Consider the following 19,997-nt stretch of genomic DNA (forward strand, 5'->3'; position numbering starts at 1 on the left):
AATATAAAATGCAGATATAAAACTCAAGAAAAATTACTAACTTCAAGTTTACCCTTATAGTATTAGTTACCGTGGACTATACACTCAATTTTTAATCACTTTGATCGAATTGATTCATAAATGTTAGCTTTCGACAAAAATTTTTGTCGAATTGAAGTGCACAATATCAATACAAGAACTGACAAGAATTGGCATTCAACTACTAATTGGATTAATGTTGTGAAGAAATAAGAGTATAAGTAGTAAATTGTCACAAACAAAGGTATACAGCTCAAGTGTCAAGTCACAAGACCAATACTTCAAGAATTATAAGGTATGAAAGAAAATCATTTTCTGAAACTCTGAATACCTAATTAAATACAATACCATATACTCCCAGCAAAATCAGAGTCCAACACAATTTGACACCAAACAAATAAGAGAATGCAGAAAGGGTTACAGACTCTGATGGTTCAGCATTATCGCTGACGGTTTGTGGATTATCGAAGTTGGAAGGAACTAACGTATCTGGTGCAGCATCATCATCACCGGGGACAGGATTATTTGGTGCTAGGGCTTCATTAGAAGGGTTTTTGAGGCTTGGTGGCAAGCCATGGCCATATTTTACGTTTATTTTGAAATGTTGGCCATTTTTGCATTGTTCGCCATCATAATCACTTGAGAAAAAGTAGGTCATTCCAACTTTGAGAAGGGGTACTGCAACTGAAATTGGATGAGGAGATGTTGATGATGGATCTGCAGATGCCCATTGGACCGTGTCATTGTCTGAGGCATTGTCATAATCGCAGTTTTTGTATGTTGTGAAGTTGTAGGTCTGGATGATTGAATGATTGTTGTCTGAGTTGAAAACTGCATTCACAAAAATAATGCAAGAAAACGTGTAATATGAATAGAAATAGTTGATTATAAGAAGAATAGGTGTGAAATTTTTCAAGAAAAACACTTGGCATTAGATAATTTAATACACAAAGAGCAAGAACAAATAGGCAATTGTACCATGTCAAAGGAAACAAAATGAAAACTATTAGGTGAATGATTTTTCTTTAAAATTCTAAGGACTGTGAAATTCTTAATATTAAGACTTTCAATTCTTGTCCACTTTGCCCAAAATTTCATATAGTACAATTCCCCTTAAGCTTGTGATTGGAGAGTAAAATTATTATCCCATACCTTTCTTGACCCTCAAAAAAGTACAAGGATCATTGGAGAGTAAAATTATCTCCAAAAAAGTGATATATTCGCCCACCATTTGAAGCAAAGTACAGTCAACATAGATATTGAGAGAGTAAATTAATCACAAGACATTTTTAGCCTATTAATTAATTATAATACCTCAAAATACCCTACTAATTGGTCTCTAAGATACCAAATTACTATAAGCTGCTTGACTCACTTTACAGGTCATCACTTGGAAAGTACCCAAATGTCTCATGATCCCAGCATCCAAAACTGCAATCCCATGTTACCAGCAAAGTACCAAACTAACTTATCAAGTGGAAAAGGTATCTGCCTGTGTATGTATTGCCTTGCCTTATTCTCCATGACAATAAAGACCTCAACTGTACCAAGGAAAATGATACTAAAGGCCATCAAAGGCACAGCTGTTATTCATTACTGTGGATAAATTATTCTGGACACTTGTAGGGTGGCAATAATAGATGAAAGCTTCTTTTTTCTTTATTCTTTATACTTTTAAATATTATTTTTTGATTTTGACTTCTCATTTATCCCATTATTGGCTAATCATGCTAGTAACATCTATCCCTATTATACTTAAGACAGCATCTTTCAAAGCCATGATTATAGGGTTAAATCAAACATGGTGAAAATTTTATGTCGGTCCGAAATAACTACTAGTCATGCTACTTTGAACTGTACTCTAACTTCATGCCGTTTACCCTACCAGGACTCTTGGCAAAGACTAATTTATCCCCTGATCCAAAATTATATTAAGATGATTAAACTTAACCACCAATTTGTGTACTATTAACTTGTAGGGTAAAATGTAAAAGATATACAAATCTGCAGCTCTAATTACAGTTCTTTGCACTGTTAATTGGCTCGTGATTCTGTCTACCCGATTGGATTCAAGTTTATGTTTGTGAATACAGGATTCTTGAACTTATGTAGAAAAGTATTTACATTGTTACTCCATAAAAGATTAATTTACTCCATAAAAGATTAATCCTAGTTACTAAAAAAAGAAGTAGATGAACACAATCGTACAACTAGATACACCACAATGATACATCTTAGTGATCAATTCTCATCCCTCCATTACCCCCATTCCTCCTACCGTTAGCCTCATACATAAAAAAGTCATAATCCCAGAAGAGAGCTGAAGAGAAATTATTGGAATCTTGGTTACAATCAAAAAGGGAAGAAACCAATCTGGAAAATGAAGAGAAATCTATACATGGTTGAGTTAGTGAAGGGACTTACTGAGGAAATCACCAAGGCTGAAATTCTTGCCAGCAACCCATTTTTGGTAATCAACTTTGGGATTTTCAAGAGTATCGTACCAGCCCAGAGAATCTCCAACAGTGTAGTTCTTGTACTCAGAAGCTGCTGGTGCTGGCGCTGGCGCAGTTGTTGCAGTAACAGATCCTGAAAAAGACGGCAGAAGACAGATACTGAAGCAGAAGCAGAAGAAGAAGAAAATGCTGACGGTTCTTAGGCCACCGCTAGCTGTACAATGGTACATTTTTGTGCGTGGGAGTTTGTGAAAAGTACAATTGTAGTTTTAGATTTTGCTAGCTTTCGAAACTTGACAGAAGAATAAAAGCAGCGGTAGTAGGAGTATACTATATTAAGCTGCCGCCAGCCTCTTTAATTATTTAATAAAACTTGCTTTTTAAAGGAGAAAGGAAAATTACAAAAGTGGGCCTATGTTTTGCTAATTGAAGTTAAGCTTGACAAGGGATGTTTTAACAAGAGAAACATGTTTTTGAATCCAATCAGGTAATAGTAGACTTTTCTTTTTACTTTTTAAATTTTTGTGCTTATTTTTTTAATTTTTTTTCCGACAAGGAAGGGTAGAACTTAAAAAACAGGGAATGAATGGAAAGATTTGAGCCCAAACCTCTAATTCCTGGCTTTGGTGCTTAACTTAGACAATCGTTCAAAAAAAATTTTTTTTTTTGTGCTTAGCTTAGACAATTGTTCAATTTTTCTTGGTTTTGCTCAATCTTGATTGGTTCATTTTACAATTCAATCAACTCATCGGCTTATACATATATGCTTATCATTTTCAAACAAATTGATTAGCAGAAAAGCATAGTCAAGCACAAATTGATGATGCTTATCATTTTTAAACAAGTTGATTATCATTTTCGATCAGATTGTCGGCCGGATTTTTTAAAAAAAAAAAGTTGATTAGGAGAAAAGCATGGTGAAGCACAAATTGATGTCAATGTTTAATCTTAATTACAAAAAAATTATTTGGCTTTTACATTTCATAGGTCACTCATTTGATTGCTAATTTTGAGTGCATTTAATGGAATTGCCTTTATTTCTTTTTACTTGTAATAGCTGCCCCTCTACATTTTCCTCTTTTTCACTTTAAAAATCCTTTACGTGATAGAGAAGGAGTTCGTTGGGTTCCACATGACCTCGAATTATATCACCACTTTTAGAGAATTTCGTGAAATGCACAACTGATATATGTTTTAGATGCTTCAGAATTCTTATAAAAAAATTGTTTCATTAAATAAAAATATATCAAAAAGTAATAATATTTAATCCAAACCTTCTCAAGATTGAAGATACCCTCCATCAAATCTATACTCTCTCGATTGATTATCAACCATATGTGTCAAAGGTACTCAGTGTCAATGAATATTGATCTGTTTAGATTGGCCATTTTTTCAAAGACAAAAAATTTTCAAATATAATGCTACAGTAATACATAATAACTCAAAAAACATCTCATCCATACAATATATCAAATATTTTTCATATACACTGTTACAATAAAATTTTTAAAAACATCTAATCCAAACGGAGATAGTTTACAAGAAGTTAGAACGGATTTTTTTGGATAATATAATTTGAGACAAAAGTTTACAAATATTGTTTCGCTTATATCATAAACATAATTTCAATCACTTTTTTTTTATTTCACATACAGCATTGTTCAAAAAGTAGTATAGTATTATTCCAAATAATTTTTCTAAATAATCTTATATCCAAGACATTTGTGGGAGGGAATGGTTATACACTACTTTTTTATTTTTTATTTTTTATTTTTTTGCCTTAACAGGTCACTTAGACTAAGGTTCTATTTGATAACCTAATTCAGCATTTAAAGTTAATGGATTCATATTTTAACATGTTCAGACGTGTTTGATAACTAAAAATTGAACATCTACATTAATTAAGTGACACTAAATTTTCTAAACAAAATTGCTCCCAAAAATAAATAATAATCTGCTCACTTATTATTTAATGTGACATATATTCAAATATATCAAATTTAGTACTTAACAATTTAATAATTATACGAATTTAGATTTTCGATTTCAAATTTTAGTTTTCAAACTTTACTTTTATCAAATGCAGCCTAAGATTATTAACAAATGTAATGCAGGAAAATGGCAATGATTAGAAACCATGTCAACCAATTGCGCTCCAAAGAAAATATTAAGAGTGACGGACTTTTATGATGGGCAATTCTAGTGTGCATGTCTTTAGTATTCCTACGTATAAAAGGAAAATTTCCACATGGGTTTGATTTGATTGTATCATGGCTCCACTCTCAATATAATGAAGATCATTAGAAGTTAAATTACTGGAGTTTATGACTTCCAAATTATTAGAGTAAAAGATAGATTTTAGTTTTAGTCCGTCACATCCTAAAATAGCTTGAATATAGTCTCCTAGGTTTCAATCTTACCACAATTTGTCCTTCAATTTTCAATACTTTCATATCACATCCCCATTGAAAAAAAAATTTTAGTTTTACCAAAGATTACTTCGGTCCTGCAACTTTTGGAGAACGTAATAAAATTGCAAATTTCACAAGGAATTAAATGCGCAGTCGGCGGGGGACTAAAATGATAGACGTAGACAATATAAACCGACCGTAAACAAGAGAAACACAGCAGATGAAGAATTTATCTTCAATTAATTGAAATTAGTTTAACAAATTGGAGGATCAAAGTTGTAATTTTTGCACTTTCAAGAGGAGTTGAGATTAATTTTGAAGGAGTTACTACATTTTATGTGATGTTATGAAAAAGAAAGGTTGTGTCACTTGTCTGTCGGTGGCATACAGCTGCGGATTTCGATGCCATGTGATAATGCTCGGAGGACTGGTTTTGTACGTGATAGGTAATGGAGGTGGCTTGAATGGTTGGCGTTGTTCTCATTATACGGACGTCGCTTAGTTGGACAAACGACTTTACTAGGCGGGGTGGGGTTCTACAATTGAAAATGAGCCCCGTGACTAGGAATTTAGGAATACCAAATTATTGAAAGTTTGAGAACAAGAATTTAGGGAGTATTTTGTTTTCTCTTTTTTTTTTTTTGCATATTAACCTTAATCAACTAGGGTATTTTGACTTAAAGTCAACGAATGGCTGAATAATAAGTTTGAGAACAAGAATTTAGGGAGTATTTTTGTTTTTTCTTTTTTTTTTTTATATTAACCTTAATCAACTACGGTATTTCGACTTAAAGGCAGCTCAAAGGAATGTTGGAATATATATATATATATATGTGTGTGTGTGTGCGTATGTGTGTTGTGTGTGTGTGTGTGTATGTGTGCGGTGTGTGCGTGCGCGCGTACACACATATACGTATAAATAGGTTTTTCTGCCTAATATTCATTTAAACTATTATATGTATACACATACTAATAATTATTATGATCTCAGGTATTTATATACTTTTCCTATTTAATCTTACCTAATTAATCTTAACAATTACTATTTATTTACTTTTCCTAATAAATCTTATATTTTTAAAAATATAACACATGAAATATATCTTAACATGTGCCCATAAGGCATATTTATGTGTGTGTGTGGTGAAAACCCAATTACAATGCTTCTTCAAATCAAGCGAACATGACAGCACCAAATATTTTGTAGTTCCGGTACATCCAAAATTATGATTAAATGATCTTCACTTACCACAAGTAATTTTTCTATATCTTAATAAAAAAAATTTACTGCTACAAGATTCTAACTTCTCCATTTTAGCAATTGTTAGGGAAAAAAAATTAAAAATGGCATGCCAAAAAAACCTAATATACAAAACAAGAACTCATCAAACGACCAAATATCAATCTGTGACTCAATTGGGTAGGGAATAGTTATGATGCCTAAACATGCATTTCCTTATCGCAAGTTTTCTGCTCACTTCCATTTTGGTGATCCAATGGAAATATGACAAAATGAATTTCCTTCCCCTCTCTTTGTTCTCGTAATTTATGATCAAGACTGGACGATAACAATTTAGTTCAAGTTTCCAAGTCTTGCCACTAGCTAATCAACTAAAATCAGAGAATGGAATTGCTTTTTTCCTCGTGGTTAAAGACTGCTAAAAGGGGAAGTTTCATAATACCAATTGGCAAAACCAAACAGCAAATTTCTTTGGGTAAATAACAATGTAACCTATTATTGTCACGTATCAATGAGAAAATAGTTATGTTTTTCTTTTGGGATAATTTTAGAAACCTCCCGTGAGGTTTTTGACTATTTCACTGGTCTCCTTTCAGGTTTCGAAAATTACACTAAGCTCCCTTGTCGCATTAATAATTACACTAACAATGGCAATCCTGATACTAGAACATAATAGCTATTATCTGGCAAACATTTTACTGCAGTTATGTCGTATGCCATAATTTGTTGGTATTAAGATTTGTAGTCAAACTATTAATATTTCTATGGTAAATGTTTATTCATAGTCTGCATCAAATGCGCACTTAACAACCAAAACAACGATCAAGTTTAAAACGCTCGTATTCAGATGGCTTCCAAAAAGCAATATACTGTTTTATCCATAGGACAGTATATTGCTAAAACAACTAGTAAAGAATGGAAGATCTGTTTGCATGTATCAGGGGCTTCGGATTTTTATCAAATGGAGAAAATAGAAGGAAAAAAAAAAAGGGAATGGGGTCATTTCCTTGTAGCTCTGTTAGTCATTTTTAATCTTTTATTGCTCTATACTGTGGCGTTTCAACGTATACCAAATGGTAGTTGTGATTAAATTTTGTGATTTCCACCAAATAAAAAAGGATTAATATTTCCTACACTGTCAGCGTTAGATGAATGACAACTATGCAAAATTTAAATTTGAAATTTAATTTTTGCATATGTGTCATGAATCCAACGGTGATAGTGTATGAACTGTCAATGTATATAAGATTTACTCAATAAAAAACACACCTTCAAATGTATTTTGAATCACACAAAAGCTGAACGCTGTATGTTTTGAATAGGCCTATCAAGTGAGTGAGTTGGATTTGACGTGTTCAAACTCAACTCATATAAACTGCCATTCTTTTCAGTCTAATTTCAGCTCAATTAGGTTCACAAGTTTGTAATTCATGCTCGCTCACAAAAAAGGTCGGGTAATGAGTTTAATTCGGATAGGCCCAAACTCAAGTGATATATTTTTCACATTAACGAAATTTAGTTAAACGAAACTATTAACAAATCCATAAACATTCTATAATATATAAATAAAAAGGTTGCAACATCAAAAAGAAGTTTGAATTTCATGAGGTGAAGTATTACAACTTATCATAACATCCATAAACTTATTGACTAGAGATGGGGAAAACCAATTTACTATAAAATTAGCCATCTAAAATACAGTCATTTTAGTACTTTAGTAGTCTCATCACATGTAGGTCTGTCAACGGGTCGGATCCGGGTTGAAATTCATTATTCCAGACCCGGACCCTGTATATCATATCGGACCAGGATCCGACCCGTTTACCCGACGGGTCTTCTACTTTATGTTCCGGATCCGAATCCGACGGGTCTCGGATCCGAGTCGGGCCTACCGGAAAAATTATCAAAACTTACAATTTCTAATAAAAATGAGAAAAAAAATATATTTGTAAACTAATTTCTAACTAATACAAAAAAAAAACAAATAAGAAAAGAAATCAAATTGACTTTACTCAAATACATCACCTTAATCTAATTATATTGATAAATATATATTTTTTAAATTATTAATCCATTTATATCCGGATCCGGGTCTAATATGGGCCGGAATACTATATTCCGTATCCGACCTTTTTTTTTGTTTGACAAAACAGATCCGGATCCGGATCCGGGTAACAGAATTAAATCCTTACCTGTACCCGCAAAAATTTCACGGATCCGGTCCGGGTCCGGGTCTAAACCTGGACCGTTGACAGGCCTAATCACATGTATTAGTCAAGTCGAGTTTTAAATGGGTTAAGCTTAGTGCAGTCCAAACGCAACTCACGTTCAAATTGGAGAAAATATTTTAGCACAAATCCAACTCAACGCACATTACATAAATCTTAACCTAGTAAATTTAGGGCCAAGCGGGTTGGCTCGGGCAAGCCCAGCCTAATGATAGGCCTAGTTTTGGAACCCTATTTTATGTTGTAATAAGGGAAAAATTAGCTAAACTAAATGACATTAGTAAGAAAAAAACTAATAAGTAAGAATGTGATACTTAATAAATCACTTTATTAAGAGAAAATGGAAAGTTTTGAAAATTAGTGATAGTTATTTTGAGTAATGTGTCTAACTAACTATTTTCCTACAAAATCTAATGGAGAAAAAGACAGAAAATTTTCTGACTTTCCTACTAACAAGACAACCACAAAGGGAAAAAATAATTAACTTTCCTTCACTTTCCTATATTTTTCATCGGATTTTCAAGAATGTCCTCTATAGGGGAAAAGTAGATAATATAGAAGTAAAATAAATTTTTTTTTTCAAATTGCATTGTATATTTGGTGGAGATTGTTTCGTCAAATAAATTTAACTTGCTGTTGCTTGAGAATGAATTATTTTTTCGTTTCTTTATTTTTATTCAAGGGAGGCTCCAATCCATAGAGATGGGAAGCGAAATGAATTAATTTGGCTCTTTATGATTTGATTAAAACTAATTTGGTCTCCAATCTTAAGAAATTACTCAGTGCAAGACGAACTAAACAAAATTCATGCTATTGATGGATGGCTCAATATACTTTTAAAGAAGCTAAAAGAAATTAAAACTTTCAATCTCACATACAAAAAAAAAAAGAAAAAGAAAAATGGACCTAAATAAATTCACAAGTAAAACATTAATTAAAAAGGACAACTTCTTAGCCTTTTAAGAAAGAAAAGTAACAAATAGTATTTTCTTTATAATAATAAATAATAACTTTAATTAAATTGGGTATATATAAAAATTTTGAAGTGCTAATTGGCAAGAAAACAATTGCTTAAAGGTAGACCTTTTGGAGTGGACAATAAAGAAGACTTATCAACGGAAAATAGCCAAAAATATATCAACCTAAATCTGTTTCTAACAATTGGAAAAGAGGTTTGGGAAGGTAATTAAGTATAAAAAGAAAATCATAAGATCTGTACATGACACAATTAAAATAAATTAAGACATTAGTACAAGATATTCCAATTTGAAAAGTTAATCAATCAATGCCCTTAATATCTATTATGTCTATAAACAAATTCCATAAGGAAATGGACCATAGCAATAAATGTAATTATGGACATTGGAATCTCTCAAATCCTGCATCTGCCATAAATAGGACTCAAAAGCACAATTCTTCTCTTCTTCGGCTCTATTGCCTGGCATTCACATGCCAAACAACTGCAAGAATGGCTATGGGTATCATCTTTAGAGCATCCATTCTCATGGGGTTGCTTTGTTATGGTTTGCTTTCTGGTCCAGGTAAAGACTCTTTTTCCTTTTGGTTAAGGTTATATGCAAAACAAAAAAAAGTAATTAAGTGAAAGTATACCTTAAACAAATTACTAATCTCCTTTTCTTTTTGTTTTTCATCAATTCAAAATTAAAGGACAAACTCAATATAAAAGTTAAAATTAGACATTTTTCCAAAAGATTTAATGACAACTATTACCACAAGTGATTTTTTTTTTTTTGACAAACTGATAATTTCTTTTCTCTTTTTCCTTGTACTTTGTAGCAATTGTCATGGCCGATGTAACAAATGAGACATGGCTGATATACCAGGGTCGATGCACAACAATTCCAGAGTGTATTGCAACTTGTAAGAAAGAAAAATACCCTGATGGAGGCGTTTGCAGAAGGCCTTCTATTGATTCACCCTACGTTAATTGCTATTGCATAGCCCATTGAATTATAAGAAGCCTTGGAATTGTGTGATCTTTGTGTGATGATTCTGAGTTACTATGGAATGTATAACCTTATTTTGATGAATAATAGCAATTTATTTTACTATGTCATCCCTTTTATTTATTTATTTATTTTTTTTGTTGACAAGAAAACCCACAGCCGCTACTCGAGAATGTGCATTGGGTAAATTCCATCTTGTACAATAGCCCGCCAACCACACGGAGAGAGTAAGACGCACTAGATAAGCCCTGTGCGACATACAAATATCACCCCTTTTATTTTATTCTACTGAATTGCAAATTTTTTATTTTGATACAACTTTAGCGGATGAAAATTTAATTTTGCATACTTTTTAAACTATGTTTTGATTTGTTGATTTGGATATTCTTGTGCAATTAAATTAGAGATCATCCTTAGGGAAGGGAAACGATAGCCATTTTTGCAAAAAAAAGAAGTCTACTATCTCAAGTCAAAACTGTGATGATATTTGATTTGACTTGAGAAGCGTAAATTGGTATATAATCAAAAATTTTCTATGACATTAAAAGCTCAGTTTTGACAACGTTACTAGTCTTTTGGAAGAGGGCACGAGAGAAAAAGATACAAGCTTTAACTTTTACTGAAAAACATTAATATCCAAAAGAAACACGGGGCACTAAAATAAAAGACCATGGACATATAAAAACTTACCTTCAAAGAATTAATTTGATTAAAATGATACTAGCAAAAGGACATGGGGCCGACCGGTTGTCAGAAACCGTTCGAGTTGATTTTATGTAAAATGCACAAGATGTAATTTTATATGCACACGATGTAATTCACTTTTATTTATGTAAAATGCACAAAATGTAATTTTATATGCACACGATGTAATTCATTTTCAATAACGTGTAATTATAAAACAAAATTTTATTGATCTCATATATGATGTAAAAAATGATGTACAAGATGCAATCTGAATCTTATATTTTTTTTAATCAAATCTTGGTCACAAATCTTCAGGATCGGTTGCTTGCCCCTCCTCCCTAGCAAAGGCATGAAAATGTAAAGCGAAAAGTGATTATTTTTCTTTTTTCTACGTCAAAGAAGAGGAATATTTCTTCTCCTTGTACACAAAACACACGTACACTTTGAAGAGACAAGGACAAGTGTCAGCCAAGTGGCAAGCTCAACATGTAACAGGTCAGCACTAAGTGTGCACAAGATATCTTTTTTTTTTTTTTTTTTTTGGTCGAAGGTGGTCAATGAAAATTGTCACATATTACGATAATTTTTTGTGAAAGACAAGGGTCGAACTTGACCTTCCAACGCCACCAAACCTTAGAAGGTTGGGCAGTAACCACTGGACCACAGATATCAAGTAGTACTTTATTAAGTAGTACTTAGTGCACAAGATATCAAGTAGTACTTTATAGGTCCGCGGTCAGCAGGGCTTCTTATGTATTCAAGTAGCAGGTTGTATGAGTGCAAATTATACTGTTCATTTTTTCATATGAGTAATACCAAGCACTAAGGAAAATGTTCACTCACCGATTAGGGTAAAGGACCTTTGACCCTTCCTACATGGAAAACGGTCCGTCTAACGGGTACTTAGGTGTTATATTTTTAGAAATATAAGATTAATTAAAAAAATAAATAAATATAAGGAAGAGTAGGTAAAATTAAATAGAAAAGGTATATAAATGCAAGAAAAAGTAATAATTATTATTATATATATATATACACACACATGATATGTTATGTGAATATTAGATGTGTTAAGTGAAAACCCTATAAAAAAACCTTAAACGCAAAACCAAGTTAGTAAATCATGAAAATAATTAACCAACTTCCTTTAGAGGAGTTACCACCACATGTATTGTGGGATGAGATATCAAGAGTTCAAATCTTACCTCCCATCAATGTGCAACCACGTAGCTTCTTCTCAATCCATACTAGTGTGTGGTGCACCCGTATGGTCCGACGGTGATTCAGTCCCCGTCGGTTCTCTCGGTTCAGTTGGGATCATGAAAATAGTTGGTGAATTAATCTGTGTAGTCTGAGAGAGATAGAGAGATAGAGAAGAAGGAAAAAAAAAGAATAGGAAAAAACTTAATTGGAGAGAGATGGAATTAGCATATGAAAAAATATTAAAGCCAAAGCCAAGTTAGTAAATCATAAAAATAATTGATGAATTAATGACAGAAAGAGACAGATAGAGAAGAAGGTAATAAAAACGATTGACGAGAAGAATGAGTCAGTGCTTAATGGGCTTAGGAAAATCAAGAAAAATATACGGAATTGACTGGTGGAGGAAATTTTGGACATTTGAGTAAAATTTGCTGTAGGAGAAAGCTTATTGCTTCGACAATATCTCCAGCCTATACCATATCCTTATAAACCTGTCCTATTAATATTACTGATTTTTTCATGTTAGGAACCTAGATTTTTTTTCCTTTTCTGGATAGTTTCCTTTTCAAGCCTGTTTTATTCAAGTGTTTGGCTAAAACAGAAAAACGCAATAGTTAGACTAAACACATTCCATAACAACATGAACAGCAATAGTCACGAATTTATGACCTTCTCTAAATTTTAAATGCTTGATGCCCTATAAGTAGGCGTTAGAGCAACATCATTTCCAATTAACAAACAATAACATCTCATCTCTTCTAATATCTATTAGAGCATTTATAAAAAAAAAAAAGAAAAGAAAAGGCTGTGAGTGCCATCTCCATTGTTATTAGAGCATTCACCCTAGTGGGAATGCTTTGTTACATCTCCTTTCAAGTTCAGGTGAAAATTCATCCATATTAAGCGACAAGGGAACATGAAAAATAGAATTAGACATTTTTCAAAGAGTTTTTCTTTTTCCTTTCTGTTTAAAAAGTTCTTGACCGCCAATATGCACTCGTTAGTACTTAGTACATTTAATTTACACTAAACTTATCATTTGAATGCACATACATTACCCCTCCCTCGCATTTGAACGCTTTACCGTTTAACTTCACTATTTCGAAAAAATAAGTATTTGAAACCTGTCTTAACGAGGGCTTCATTAAACAAAATCTTTCTTTCTTTTTTTTTTTTGGGCCAAAATAATTGCTACCAACAGTATTCATGGAGTTTATTGTTAATTGTATGTCCAAAATTTGTTACTGATATTTTCTTTTCTCATGTGTTTGTACTACAGCAATTGTTGTGGCAGATGAAACAAACGTCATAAGGCTGATATAACAAGGTTTATGCTCTCAGTTTCCAGATTGTGATAAAAGAGGATACCCTGATGGAGGCTATTGCGCAAGGCCTCATATTCACACTCCCGAAAAATGCTATTGCAGAGCCCATGATTAGTTTTTGAGTTGCTATGAATTGTAAACTCAACTTTTTGAAATAAGAGTAGGAATATATATAGAATCCGGTCTCAAATGTTTTCAAGATTGCTGATTTTCATTGCATTTCTAGTATAATCAAATTGGATTGGATACCTGACTTTGAGTATCTTCTAGTTTATGTCTTAAATTCTCGTGGAATAGAGTTAAATTTAGCTCATTTTAGTGGTCATTCCTTTTTAATTTGTTAACTTTCATTCACTATTTAATTTTACTTTTTTGACAATAATTAATGCTATTTGCCCCCCAAATATTAAATTTGTTTCACTTACTATGGATGAAATTCATACAAATTTATAAGCCAAGAGGCAACAATGGAACAATAATTCCGATTAAGATTTGATGAAATTGGTTTTTGTTGGGCTCAATTGACATAAATACAGATTTTAAAGGACTTAATAAGTATTTAAAATGGTTCTGACAACCTTTGATTTGGACATATTTAACAGCATGGATAATCGTTTGTTAATTTTTTTCCCCCTAATAAACAACAAAGTAAATTCAATCCAATGAAGCTGCACTAATGAATATCTCGTATGTTGTATTTGTATAAACATCGCAAAGAGTTGTGTGCATAGCATGGCCCTATCTGGGACTAGGCGAGTACTTTTTTTTTTTTTTTGGAAGCCCAAAAGAGCTTACGTCAATTTGTACAAACCTAAACCCCGAGAGAACCCCAAAAGCCGATATCCTTTGAGGTCCCACAAGAGACTTATAACTAGGCGAGTACTTAAATTGTCAAAAAGTTACCTTCCTACAAAGAATTAGTCTTATAGACTTCCCCTAAATTTTTTGATAGCATCACTTTATACTCTTGAGATTTTAAAAATATCACATACATCCCTTATTTTTATTGTTTGTCTTACAAAAGCTTAAGAATAATATAATTTTTAAATGAAAACCCTAAACAATAATGTAGGAAGGCGTTACATTTTTTCAAAGGAAATTATAGCTTTATTTGAAAAAAAAAATGTGTTTGTAGATAAATACGCTAACAGCAACCCAAATTTATATGTCCAAAACCAATTCCTCATAAACTCTCTTTTTCTTCCTAACCCATGACTCGAACCTTCAAGTTGAACAAACTTAATTAAGAAATCTAACAAACTGACCAAAGAGATTACATAGATATCCAGTACAATCGCTAATATAAAAAATAGAATTGACTAAACTGCCACTATCACTAAAGATATATCTTAATCATTCAAAATTGATTGAGAGGGAACGTTGGGGAGATGGGGAATATAAAGAAGTGACTTTTGTTTATTTTTTCCTTTAGTTTTTTGAGGTCCGTTTATTTGATATGTGAATAAAGTCTTAAGTGAGGGCATGTGTAATCATTTTGCAAAATTGAGGAAGATAAGTGATATTTTTGAAATCTCAATAAGGCTAAGTGATATTATAAAAAATCTCATGATAATTTTGTCCCTCTAGGTAGTAAGCACTACATACATAATTTTGAAGGGTTCTTCTTGTCTATGCACTAACGATACAGGAAATGAGGTGGATCTCGTGTTTAGTTGTAGGTAAAATTTTAAATTTTCTACAGCAAAGTGTCTGCATTTCAAAGGAGGATGATTACCCACTTCAGTTCTTAAACTTATAAATACCTCCCACTTAAGGAAAATTGTTAACAAATCCTGAATGCCATTGGTGGTCGAAGTGTCCCATTTTATAAGGATTTAGGGATTTAAGTGTCCCATTTTATAAGTTTAGGGATTTAAGTGTCCCATTTTGAAGTTTAAGGACTGAAGTGGGTAATCATCCAAAGTTTGGGGGGACAAAGTGGAATTAACCCTTTATTTGATAACCAATACACCCAAACCGAATTGGCTCAATACTCTCTTTCTATGAGAATTTTTTAATTGGACCCCAAGTTTTAGATATACTTTTGAAAAATATTAGATTGTTGTGGGACAAATTTTGAAATACATGAGAGTTTGTCCTTTTTTTTATGCAAGAAAATATATATATTTATTTAGTTTGCAAAGAAGTTCAAGTGTGATACGGAAAAATGACGTTAATTTTGATGGATAAAAAGTTTTTTTTGGTCAATATTATTATGCTTCCATATATAAACACTAAACATGAGCACATAATCTTTTTTTTTTTTTTTTGAAGAAGGAAAATACAATGTGAAAGGAACAATAGGTAAGGAGAATGGAATCTTCGCTATAAGACGAGCAATTAAAAGCCGTAATTAGCAGATGATTGTGATTTAGCATAAAATACCTGACAATTTTGAAGAATTCCAAATGACTTCCAGGATAAATTTCATTAAAAAAATTCTAATTCCTCCCAAACCCTTTTTGTTGTATTTTCTCATGAAGCCAGGCCATTCCTTGTAGGCATACTTCTGTTTGGCCAAAACAAAAGGCAAAACAAATTACCACTATTGCTAGTTTTTTGCTTCAAAGTATTGACAAGCTAATTTAATTAATTGGGAGATTCATATTATTGTTTACACACTACCTGAAAATGCTAAAGATAGTGGGACATTCTTACTTGTATCATTTCTCAATACTGTTTAGAAAATTTGATATTTTGAAAAATTCTTTTAAACATTGGCATTTTTTTTTTGAAATATTTAAATCATATTAGAAACGAAATTTCCACTTAGGAAATACATGCAAGAAATTTTAAAAAAAGATAACATCTCAAAGTAAATTGAAAGCTATCTAAAGAAATTGCAAAATATACTAAATCATAAATAAAAGTGTTGAAGTTATATATAAAAGATGCTGCTAATTAATCTTTCTTTGAAGGATAGAATTACAGTAAAAACAAAGTGTTTAAAAAAATTGCACACAAAAAGTGTTAAAAAAAATCTCTCTTTGAAGGATAGAATTGAAACCAACGAAATGGAACAATGTTTCCAACAGCGACTGGAGTGATATCTTGGTATTTGGTACTGCAACATACATTAAAAAAAAAGGTTAATTCCCAGCTAATTTGTTAGTCCAATGTACTTCTTTTTGACCTAGGATGCACTAATATGTTTTGTAGTTTGTATAAAAGAATTTTCATCTAGTTGGAAATCCCTTTGTACACTATCCTATATACATACATACATATATATATATATATATATATATGTATATATATATCATCAAACTGCACCATATTACAAAGACCCAAAAACATTAAACAATTAAGAAACATAAGTATTTTATTGCTTGATTCTAGTAGCCTTGGACATTTATCAATTGATGTCTGTGCTGATATTTTGTCAGTCTGACCGAATGAAGAAAACTATACTTTTATTTGGACTCACGTAAATTCGTCTAGTTTTAGAAGTCAGGCAAGCAATGAAGGGATGCATAAAGGCACAAAATTGAGAATATGATAATCATTCTCTAGAGTTGGATGAGGTACTGAATTTGAACGCATAAATAGGCAATCCCATGAGGTCTTTTTCCATGAAGCATTTGAAGTATATTCAGCATTTCACAATTAAAGTGGAGTGCATTTGAGCCATAGAAAGATGGTATGATGCTTAATACTAGGAAAGCAAACAAATACTTACTATTCATTGACATCAAGTGGTTTTTTTTTTTTTGGCAGGATGGAAAGACCATCCAATCTTCAATGAGTTCAGGGAACAAGAAAAAAGGTGGATTCAGGGCTTGCATATTTGTATTTGGTGAGTTTGTAAGTTTAAATTTGTAGGCCTTTTTATCAATAGCTGATGTATGATGTATCAATGGAAAGACAATTGCACAGAAATATTAGAGAGTCAGGGTATACTACGTGACAGTAGCATGTAATGTAACATGACACTTTTAAGATTTTTAAGATTTTTCCTGTCACTTCTAAGACTTAAAAATTCATCATATTTTCCTTGACTAGAAAGTTTATCTTTCTTGCAATGCTAGGATAAAACTCAGATTTTGACCCTTCCAAATTCAAACTAAAATATACATGTGTGTGTGTGTGAAGTTGCTCCTCAAATGCATGTTTATACAACTGGGGAATAAGTTTATCTCATGGATGAAAATAATATCTATTTTTTGCTGTCTTCTTGTTAGTTTTGGCAACTCTGGAAAATATTGGATTCGTCGCCAACATGTCGACAATTGTTCTCTACTTTCATTTGGTGATGCAATTTAATCCATCCACTTCTGCAAACACCCTCACAAATTTCTTGGGATCAACTTTCTTGCTCACAATATTGGGAGGTTTCATATCAGACACTTACTTGAACAGACTCTACACATGCTTACTGTTTGGATTCTTGGAAATCCTGGTAAATTACATAAACATGAAATCTGGCTAGCTGATGAGCATTTCCTCACTCCCTTTTTCGCACTGATCTTATGATGTTCTTTGCTTCAGGGGTTGGTTTTGCTCACCATCCAAGCGTATTCTGATAAGTTCCAGCCTGATCCTTGCCAAAAATCAACTTGTGTGAAAGGTGGTCAAGCTGTCATGTTTTACGCATCCATTAGTCTATTAGCTCTTGGTGGTGGTGGAGTTAAGGGATCAGTTGCAGCACTTGGTGCTGATCAATTTGATTCAAAAGATCCAAAGGGAGCTAAGGGACTTGCAAGCTATTTCAACTATTATCAGTTCAGTGTAAACATTGGATCAATAATAGGTGTTACTGCTGTGGTCTGGGTAGCAATGAACAAAGCTTGGTACTGGGGATTTTTCATTGGTTTGGTTGGTGCATTTGTCGGTTTTGCAGTTCTTGCACTTGGAAAGCCTTTCTACTGTTACCAACCTCTAGCCACAAGCCCTCTGATAAAGATATCTCAGGTTAATTTGCTGTTACTTTCCACCATACATGCATTATGCATATCTCCTTTGAATACTTGAGTTTAACGTTTTATTGACTCATTGTTGTCCTCCATTATGACATGGTGTTCCAGGTTATTGTTGCAGCCATTCGAAACAGAAAATTATCAGTACCAGAAAATTCCAATGAGTTATATGAGATTGATGACAAAGAAAGAGATGCATCTGAAGAAGCGATTGCACACACTAGCCAATTCAGGTAGTTCATCACTCAGTTGAAACAGTTGGAATTAGTATATGGGCTCTGCGCTAATTAGACACTGTAAGTAACTCAATTGCATTGGCAATTTCTTTGAATAAGATCATTTGTTTAACAGGATTTTAGACAAGGCTGCCGTCCTTAAAGACGAGATGTCTCCACAGCCTTGGAAAGTATGCACAGTGACACAAGTGGAAGAAGTAAAAATACTGACAAGAATGCTCCCAATACTTTTGAGCACAGTTATAATGAATACATGCTTGGCTCAGTTGCAGACATTTTCAGTTCTTCAAGGATACGACATGGATGCTCATATAGGATCCATACAGATCCCTACAGCTTCAATTCCAGTGATCCCACTTCTTTTCATGGCTATTCTTATACCACTCTACGAGTTCTTAATCGTCCCACTCGCACGAAAAATCACAGGCCATCCATCAGGTATCACACAACTTCAGCGTGCAGGCGTTGGCCTTGTGCTCTCAATTATCTCAATGGGAATAGCTGGAGTTATTGAGGTCAAAAGAAGGGATCAAGCACTGCTGGTTCCGCCTAAGAAAATGAGCCTTTTCTGGCTTGCTTTCCAGTATGGTGTTTTCGGAATTGCAGACATGTTTGCAATGGTTGGACTGATGGAATTCTTTTACAAGGAAGCTCCCAATGGGATGAGATCTCTTGCTACTTCTTTTGCATTGTTATCTCTCTCATTTGGATATTTCTTGAGTACTGCCTTTGTCAGCATTGTTAATGCTGTTACCAAGAGGGTCACTCCAAGCAAACAAGGCTGGTTAGAGGCACCATATCTGAACCAGAATAAGTTGGAGCTTTTCTACTGGTTTCTTGCCATCCTAAGTTTTCTCAACTTTGCTAACTATCTCTACTGGTCTTCATGGTACAAGTACAAGTCAGATTCAAAGAATTCTGAAGCTGAAGACAAGGCTATTGATCCACTCCTCGGACAGAAGACATCAATTGAGGATAAAGAATAAGAAGCTGCAGAAGATGGAAATTGTGGAATTGAGCAAGGATTGCATTTGGTCATGCATTTCAGTTCTTGATTATTATGGCTTTAGCATTCTTTTATTTCCTTTTCAATAAAGTTTGTGTAATTTGCAAATCATCATTTGTTTGCAATATAAAGCTATGTAATGTCAATATTCTTGTTTTTTTTTGTCCTACATAATATGTTGTCTCTCTTTTTTATTTTTCAATGCAATTCAATATTTACCGATCTCCAATTGCTACTATAGTTTAACGTTAGAAAAATTAAAATGTGTAATTTGAAAATCTAAAAGATATTTAAATTCAGATTC

The 19,997-nt window shown here is 32.8% G+C and overlaps 2 protein-coding genes across 2 annotated transcripts; one reads left to right on the plus strand and one right to left on the minus strand.

The window, feature by feature from the left end:
* Positions 1 to 188: 188 nt before the first annotated feature.
* LOC140009599 (early nodulin-like protein 18) lies at positions 189 to 2,778 on the minus strand. Its single transcript, XM_072055681.1, has 2 exons — positions 2,443 to 2,778; positions 189 to 849 (listed from the first exon to the last, which is right to left on the minus strand). The coding sequence occupies exons 1-2, from the start codon at positions 2,702 to 2,704 to the stop codon at positions 350 to 352; spliced, it is 762 nt and encodes a 253-aa protein (XP_071911782.1). The 5' UTR covers positions 2,705 to 2,778; the 3' UTR covers positions 189 to 349.
* A 14,342-nt stretch (positions 2,779 to 17,120) lies between these two features.
* Positions 17,121 to 19,839, plus strand: LOC113694139 (protein NRT1/ PTR FAMILY 4.6-like). Its single transcript, XM_072072367.1, has 6 exons — positions 17,121 to 17,175; positions 17,253 to 17,331; positions 17,717 to 17,934; positions 18,024 to 18,446; positions 18,560 to 18,684; positions 18,803 to 19,839. Exons 1-6 carry the CDS (start codon positions 17,173 to 17,175, stop codon positions 19,671 to 19,673), a joined length of 1,719 nt encoding a protein of 572 aa, XP_071928468.1. The 5' UTR covers positions 17,121 to 17,172; the 3' UTR covers positions 19,674 to 19,839.
* The last annotated feature ends 158 nt before the right edge of the window (positions 19,840 to 19,997 follow it).

The sequence above is a fragment of the Coffea arabica genome, chromosome 1e (genome assembly GCF_036785885.1).
Source record: "Coffea arabica cultivar ET-39 chromosome 1e, Coffea Arabica ET-39 HiFi, whole genome shotgun sequence".
Classification (NCBI taxonomy): domain Eukaryota; kingdom Viridiplantae; phylum Streptophyta; class Magnoliopsida; order Gentianales; family Rubiaceae; genus Coffea; species Coffea arabica.